The sequence below is a fragment of the Nylanderia fulva genome, unplaced genomic scaffold (assembly GCF_048542155.1).
Source record: "Nylanderia fulva isolate GAGA-0341 unplaced genomic scaffold, ASM4854215v1 Scaffold206, whole genome shotgun sequence".
In the NCBI taxonomy this organism is placed as follows: domain Eukaryota; kingdom Metazoa; phylum Arthropoda; class Insecta; order Hymenoptera; family Formicidae; genus Nylanderia; species Nylanderia fulva.
Window position 1 is genome coordinate 36,795 of NW_028190271.1, and position 8,622 is coordinate 45,416.

An 8,622-nucleotide genomic window follows, 5' to 3' on the forward strand; every position below is an offset into this window, starting at 1 on the left:
AATTACAAAACAAAAGCATATGATTTTTCGAATATTTTTAATTATGATTGACAAATAAACGTAATCGGAGATTTTCCTTCTTTCCTCTTCGATGACGATAAATTAAACCAATACACAGATCAATTTAAAAATATTCTTATTACATATTCTTGTTATAATTTTAGTTTCATGAATAAATTATTTTATTCAAAAAAATTGCAAAAATTTAAGTCCTGGGCCCTGTGCGGGGATTATTAACCTGGTGCTGTCAGGCAATGCTGAATAATTATATATCCTGGTGCTGCGGCGGTGCAGGGGGGGGGGGAGAGCGACATTTATCGCCATCATCATCCTCGCGTCCGCTGGCAACGACGGCCATCGTATCATGCGAAAAAGGCAGTATGCCCACGCTCTAAATTGGCGCCACAGGACTCTTGTATCAATATGGATTTTCATGAGATATTTGAATTAAAGAAAAATGTTTTAGTAAAAATATTATTCATCCACTTATTTCAAAAAGATAAAATAAAAAACAAAACTACTTTTATCTTTTTGAAATAAGTGGATGGTTTATATATTTGTTCTATGTGACGAAACGTAAAATAATTTATAGTATTATTGGCGCTATATACGTTTTATGATATCAATATGGATTTTTATATTTGAATTAAAAAGAAATATTTTTTAGAAAAAATTCGTCCACTTATTTCAAAAAGAATACAAAATAAAACTACTTTTATCTTTTTGAAATAAGTGGATGAATAATATTTTTTCTAAAAAATTTTTTTAAATTTAAATAGCTAATAAAACCCCATATTGATATCATAAATCGTATATAGCACCAATAATACTACAAATTGTTTTACGTTTCTTTACATAAAAAAATATATAAACCATCCACTTATTTCCAAAAGATAAAAGTAGTTTTATTTTGTATCTTATCTTTTTGAAATAAGTAAATGAATAATATTTTTTCTAAAAATTATTTCTTTTTAATTCAAATATCTCATAAAAATCTATATTGATAACATGAATCCCGTGACGTCAATTTAGAGCGTGGGATTACCACCGTGCGAACTAGGGTTCAAAACCGAGAAAAACTTTTTTTTTGTATAGTATATCAGACATGTTTTTCTTTTATTATATACATTTATAATTATATATGATTATATATAATTATTAAATATAATTATTATATATTGTTTGGGAAGCAAGGTGGGTACTTCCGCCGCGATCACCCGTTAAAGGTGAGCGAGTGACCTGTGTATCGATCTGCTATCGTGTGAGGGCACCACCTGATGGGAGAGGTCCGGCGCTAGCACTTTTTTTGGGGGGGGGGACCTCCGGCGGTCTAGAGCGAAAACCACGCGTATAACTACTACGATTCCTACGGCCATGTCTGCCGGTTCACGTTTTGTCTAGTCAAACTAGTATTGACGTTCCTTCGAATCTACGACCGTGTTTGTCTGTATAAAGAGGATAGTCCCTACTCCATAAGGACTGTGCTTAAAGTAAAAATGTATTTTCAATAAACCTCGTGTGTTAAAGTGACAAGAATGCGTTGATTCCTGCTCCGATATCTCCCTATCCATTCTCACCACAACTCTTACACTCGGAGTTAATCGAGTGCTTAACATAAAATTTTGGTCCTTCGAGCCGGATCCGGGGGAATCGGACTAATTGTGGACAGCATTCCGAGTGTATTTACCGAGCTTTCGGGCAGTTATCACTACAGCGTATACCGTAAGTGTTCACGTGATTGCTGAATTTCGCATGCGAGTCAAACTCGCTACGTTCACACGTGCTCCGTGCGGTCATGGTGCATTGCCCTTCGACAATCCTGCGTGTTAAACGCATTGCACGTGGACTCTGGTTCGGTACACTGCATCTGATTGATGCATTTTTAAACATTCCGCGTTCTACAGGCGGTAATCACGTGATTCTACAGACCGGTGCGTGAACCGCGCTGCGTGCTGCTCACGTGATCGGCGAATTCGGTAAGCGTATTCCAACGCTTCCCTCAAGACTTTTGATAATTTACGCGTGTATAAAGGGCACTCTACATAGACCTCAGTCAGTGCTGTGCATCTGCTTCGGCGTATTCGCAATCAGCGAAGTGTACAGATGTGAACGTGCTCTGAGAATCACGTGGCCTTCTCTACGAGTTCAAGGATTGCGTTGAGTGACACGCACGTGATCAACGAACTCAGCAAGTGCGCACCAGCGTGTCTCTCAGGAATTCCAAGGCCGAAAATATTTACACGTATTCGTGTGATAGAAGCATTTACCTGCTTATATTCCCGCCAGTATAATGGAGCGGTTATTAGAGGAGCAAGCGGACGTAATCTACCAGATTTCGAGGACGGTCGACAACTTCAAGAAGCTCGGGCAAGGCAATTTTACAACAGCAGTCACGCGGAACCGGATGTCTATTCTGGAAAAGCTGTGGTGTCAAGGTCAGAATCTCCATGCAGATATTAAGGCGGCGGTTAAACCCACGGATCGAGGGGGCCTGACATATTTCAAGGACGAGCAATTCCAGCAGGCAACGGATTATCTCAGCGAAGTCTTAGAGAGACTGACAAAAAATAGCGGTCGTGTGATTGCTAGTAGTACTCTAGATTTAAGTTCAAGCCCATCAGGCTCAATTCCGTTGCCGCGGATCGATCTCCCTAAATTCTCCGGTCAGTATACTGAGTGGGTGAGCTTTTGTGACATTTTCGAGTCACTCGTAATAAACAATGAAGGTCTTACAAATGTGCAGCGTTTACACTATTTAAAAACAAGTCTAACGGGCAAAGCTCGCGTCGTTATTAAAAATATCACAGTTACTGACGCGAATTACACATTAGCATGGGAAGCAGTAAAGGATCGCTATAAAAACAATCGCGCGATTGTTGCTTCTCACTTTAACACTATCTTGGACGCTACTCCGATGAAGACAGATTCCGTCTCCGAGTTGAAGCGCGTGCATGATATGATTAATGATGCCGTCCTTGCGTTGCGTAGTCTTGGTAAAATTAGCGTCGATGATTTTGTGGTTGCTATCCTATCTAAGAAATTAGATGTCCATACACGTACTGAGTGGGAAATCAGTTTGGGCAATAAGCGAGAACCAGCTTCATTTAGCGAGCTAAGCACGTTTCTGGTTGGTAGAATGCTGGCTCTGACCGCGGCTGGCGACTCTCGCAGTTCAAATATTAGAATAAATCGTTCAGTAATCACCAAATCATTGACTTCATCCGTCTCAAATGTTAAATGTTTATATTGCTCAGAATCACATTCTTTGTATCAGTGTATTCAATTCAAGTCATTATCCACAGAGCAAAGAAAGAATGTCGTACGACAGCATCGTTGCTGTTACAATTGCCTGATCAAAGGACACTATCCACGCGATTGTAAATCTCGAGGACGCTGTGCACGCTGCCAACGCAAACACCACACGCTTCTGCACGAAGATGATAATAGCGGTGGGCCAACGCAGATCGATATTTCTGCTACAAAGGTTGTATCAAATATAAATGCTGTAAATACCATGCCTTCAAAAGCCAGCCTTTTAGCCACGTTAGCTGCTCCTGGCCCTTCCCACATTCCTCCAATCACTGATGTCGTATTGCAAGCCACTGCTCGAATCTCTGTAAGTAGTAACGAGGCTCGTTGTTTAAACATTCGAGCATTGATTGATACAGGCTCGGAGGCTACGTTTATAACTGAAAGGGCCGTCCAAGTTTTGAAGGCAAAACGTAGTAAGGTATATGTCAAGGTCACTGGCATAGGTGACCGATCAACTGGAGTCTCTCATCATGCAGTTAAACTCTATCTGAGCGCAAGCTCGGCTACGAGCGCTACGGTTACAGTGACAGCATTCATCCTTCCTATATTAACTTCGTATACGCCTAAGCGTACTGTTAATCTGTTTACGTATCCTCATTTGCAGAACTTACAATTCGCGGATCCCGATCCGTTCGGTGGTGAACCAATCGATCTATTGATCGGAGCTGACAGTTATGGTTCCATTGTGCTAGACGGATTACGCCAAGGACAGAGCCCTGGTCCCATTGCGCAACGTACCATATTTGGATGGGTTGTCCTCGGTCCGTTCAACGACGAGCCTTCAGGCACTCCTCGTTCACTGCCTTCGTTACACTGCTCTATCTCTCCTAGTACAGACGCATTACTAAAGCAGTTTTGGGAGATAGAGGAAGTCTCTGCTGCTAGTTCCCTCACTGAAGAGGAGGTCGAGTGCAAAACGCATTTCGCATCTACTCATTCAAGGTTACCTAGTGGACGTTATCTTGTTTGCTTACCTTTTCGAACGGATCACATAACCAAGGTCGGTCGTTCGCTTCACGTCGCTTCTGGCGCTTTCGACAAGTTAGAGCGGCGTTTAGAGCGTAATATTGACTTGGCTGCAAGTTATTGTAACTTTATTTTGGAATATGAACAGATGAGTCATATGGCCCGTGTTTCCCAGAGAGAGGTTATTAATAAAAACTCATTCTATCTGCCTCACCATCCAGTGGTGAAGGCAAGTAGCAGTACGTCTCCAATACGGGTTGTATTCAACGCCTCGAGTCCTATGGACAATGGGATTTTGTTAAATGATCTGCTGCTAACAGGTCCCAAGTTGCAAACGGATCTTTTATTTATTATTATGCGCTGGCGAACTCATCGCTTAGTTCTCGTTGCTGACATCGCTAAAATGTTCAGACAGATCATGGTTCATCCGATAGACACTGACTTTCAAAGGATATTATGGCGCCCTCACCCGGATGAACCGGTTGCTCATTATCGTTTACTCACCGTCACGTATGGCACGGCTTCAGCGCCTTATTTATCCATGCGTGTTTTACGACAACTATGTGAGGACGAGGGATCTGCATTCCCGTTAGCTGTGTCTGTACTCGACAATTCCATCTACGTAGATGATGTGTTGTTTGGGGGAGATAATGTGCTTACCATACAAGCCACTCGTCAACAGTTCAACAGTCTGTTAGAAAAGGGAGGTTTTCACCTCCGTAAGTGGACGTCAAATTATGATGAACTATTAGCTGAAGTACCGTTGTGTGATCGTCTGGACGGCAATAGCATTGAATTTGCTGAGGATTCCTCTTTAAAGGTTTTAGGTATTTCTTGGAGTCCTACCTTAGATCGATTCCACTTTAGTATTCGAATTCCGGAGCTTTCAGTAACTTCCAAACGCGACGTGCTATCCGCTATTTCACGATTCTTTGATCCACTGGGTTGGATTGCCCCTGTGGTGATTACGGCAAAGATTTTCATGCAGGAACTGTGGCTGCGAAAATTCGATTGGGATACTCCGCTCTCAAGTGATTTCGTGACGCGATGGCATGAGTATTCTCGTAGCTTGACCGAGCTCAAAGACATCTCGATCCCACGGTGAACGAACCAAAGCGCTTCCGATCTCGGTATCGAATTACATGGGTTTGCAGATGTCTCCATCCGGGCCTATGCGGCTGTTATATATATTCGTGTAATTCATTTTTTAAATAGTTTTGAAGTGACTCTACTGGCCTGCAAATCTAAGGTAGCTCCTGTTAAAACTATTAGCGTGCCTAGGCTAGAACTGTGTGCAGCAACCTTATTAGCTCGTTTTCTTAAATATGTGATAAATATCCTTAAATTAAACTTAGTTCCAGTGTACTGCTGGTCAGACTCAATGATAACTCTTGCTTGGGTTAGGCAACATCCTACTACCTGGAAAACTTTTGTCTCTAATAAGGTGTCAGAGATCCAGACGAGCCTGCCGCAAGCTCAGTGGTTATTTGTCGGGTCAAAGGATAACCCCGCGGACTGCGCGTCGCGCGGCATCAGCGTTCAAGAACTAAAATCGCATTCTCGCTGGTGGACTGGGCCTCCATGGTTACGGTCAACTTCCACACTCTGGCCGGAGCAGCCCTCTTCTCTTCGAACCGAAGGGAACATGGAGAGACGTACCGTTCCCGTTCACTTAATTCAGCGGTGCACAGGCGACTGGGCTCTTCCCGACCAGGTCTCTAATTGGCCTAGGCTTTTGCGGATCACGGCATATTGCCTTTTATTCTTCTACAGGATTAGACAACGTCTTAGGCGAGTTGATAACGCACAAGTAAACATAGCGCCTGAGTTGGGTGACGTTGTCAAGCAAGCTCGGAACTTCTGGATTATATATGTACAGAGATTCAGCTTTTCGATCGAGACTCAGGAAATAGAGCGGGATGACTGCCCGTCTAAATCTAGTCCGTTGAGGAATCTGAATCCGTTTTTGGACTCTAAAGGTGTCCTACGTGTTGGGGGACGCCTTTCCCAGGCCTCACTGTCTTACGATGAGAGACATCCCATTATTTTACCCGGGCATCGTATATCGGATCTTATTGTCGCGCAAGCCCACAGTCGCACGCTACACGGCGGAACACAGTTGACTTTAAGAGTTTTACGCCAACAATATTGGCTTCTAAATGCTCGAAACATTGTAAAATCTCACGTTCATAGGTGTGTTGTCTGTGTTCGCCACAGGGCTATACCGGTCCCGCAGCTCATGGGTAATCTGCCTGATGTTCGAGTCAATCCATCCTGCCCATTCCAACATACCGGCGTGGATTACGCCGGACCTTTTCTGGTGCTACCGACAGTGGGTCGCGGTCAACGCACCCACAAGGCTTATGTGGTTGTATTTGTTTGTTTGGCCACCAGGGCCATACATCTAGAACTGGCTAACAATTATACTAGCGATGGTTTTTTAGCCGCTTTCAGAAGATTCGCTTCTTGTAGAGAGTTTCCTGCCTCCTTATTTAGCGACAATGGCACCAATTTTAAGGGTGCTGACAGGGAGTTGCGCCATGCGTTCAGGGCTCTGTCCCGTAATTCAGAACTCGTCGCGTATTTAGCCTCCGACGGCATAACTTGGCGGTTTATGCCGCCCTCAGCCCCACATTTTGGAGGAATGTGGGAAGCGGGCGTAAAGTCCGTTAAGCACCACTTACGCCGTGTAATTGGTGCGCATACGCTTTCAAATGAGGAGTTTGTCACATTATTGACTCAGGTAGAATTCTGCTTGAATTCTAGACCGATCGCTCCCATGTCCGATAATCCCTCTGATCTTTCACCCTTAACACCGGCTCACTTCTTGATAGGTACTTCGTTAATCGCAGTACCTGAGGAGTCCGTCTTAAACTTAAAGAAGTCGCGACTCAATTGTTGGCAACGTGTACAGCGGATGCATGAACAGTTTTGGCGGATATGGTCGCAAGATTATCTACATACGCTACAACAGCGTTATAAGTGGCGTCAGAAAACGGCTAACCTGAAGGTTGATGATCTGGTGCTAATTAGAAACATGTTGCTACCGCCGACCAAGTAGGAGCTTGGAAGAATAGTAAAGGTATATCCTGACCCTCACGGTCTCGTTAGAGTAGTGGATTAAAACGTAGGGTTTAAAAAGATCCACATACTGATTCTATCAGATTGACCTTGGATGGCGTCGTCAAGGTCAGGTCAAGGTCACGTTGATTTTTTTAAATGGCACACCCTACATTTGATTGCATATTCTTATAGCTTAATTCAAGAGCTTTCCAAAGCACTATAATAATGTTCATTTTTATTACGTACTTTGCGAGTTATGAGGGTTTAACGTTAGAGTACCGCCGGTTTTAACATTATTCAAGGTATACCACATGGAGGTTACTCGCTCGGATTTGCATCTGTTGTGTGTGTGATTCAGTCAACTATAAGGCAAGATCGGTCGTGGATCCAGCCAACTAGGACAAGATCGGTCGTGAATTCAGTCAGCAAAAGCAAAGACCCAACTGAAACCATATCTGATCGAAGTTTTCACCTGTTATTGCTTGTATTGCCGAAAGTATCTGATTCCTCAACAAATCCTCATATTTCGCTGAAATCAAATTACCAAAAAAACTGCTTCATAAAACGTGTATAAAACATCTCGTTAGTTCCTTTATTTACCGCTATGTGACGCACGATACATGCAGTCTAACTCGCATTTAACATTCAACTAAAAATGTATAAAGCTATCAAAGAACGAGCACCTTCTAACTGCAGCTTTGAGCAAGCAGAAATTAATTGTTATCGTCCAAATACAACGTACAATTAATTAAAATTAAACGTTTTAAAAATGGCTCGCGAGTTGTCGGAACGTGAGGGAGGAGAGGATTGGCCACCTCGGTCACCAGATCTAACTCCTCTTGATTATTATCTATGGGGATACCTGAAGAGTAAGGTTTACAGAACAAAACCTAAAACCATTAACGAATTAATACAGCGAATAAGGGATGAAATGGCTTTGATACCTTTTGAAACGAATCGTAAAGCCATTTCTACATTCTACCAAAGATTAGCATATTGTCAGGAAGTCAATGGCAGCCACTTTCAGCATTTATTTTAACACATTAAAACACATCTGCAATTGTCTGGTGCAACCTAACCTAATCTCTGTATACACGCACCGCACGCACGCACACGCATTTCGAACAATTATTATGATAAATAAGCATCCACAAATTTGTTTACTATGTTTACTATGTCGATTCCCCCCGATGGGTTTCCACCTTGACGAAGTCCCGCGGCTGATGGGGTGGGGGGGGGGGGTCCGGGGCGAAAGAATATCACCCGTTCAGGGGTGTGACC

The 8,622-nt window shown here is 43.0% G+C and overlaps 2 protein-coding genes across 2 annotated transcripts; both read left to right on the top strand.

Moving 5' to 3' along the window:
* The first annotated feature begins 2,290 nt into the window (after positions 1-2,290).
* Positions 2,291-5,383, top strand: LOC114936857 (uncharacterized). Its single transcript, XM_085482459.1, has one exon. The coding sequence runs from the start codon at positions 2,291-2,293 to the stop codon at positions 5,381-5,383; it is 3,093 nt and encodes a 1,030-aa protein (XP_085338585.1).
* A 276-nt stretch (positions 5,384-5,659) lies between these two features.
* Positions 5,660-7,339, top strand: LOC114936867 (uncharacterized). Its single transcript, XM_029310201.2, has one exon. The coding sequence runs from the start codon at positions 5,660-5,662 to the stop codon at positions 7,337-7,339; it is 1,680 nt and encodes a 559-aa protein (XP_029166034.2).
* Positions 7,340-8,622: the final 1,283 nt, after the last annotated feature.

What these genes read in the sequence shown, in the direction of transcription:
- LOC114936857 (XM_085482459.1), top strand. Translation starts at nt 2,291, where the DNA reads ATGGAGCGGTTATTAGAGGAGCAAGCGGACGTAATCTACCAGATTTCG.
- LOC114936867 (XM_029310201.2), top strand. Translation starts at nt 5,660, where the DNA reads ATGATAACTCTTGCTTGGGTTAGGCAACATCCTACTACCTGGAAAACT.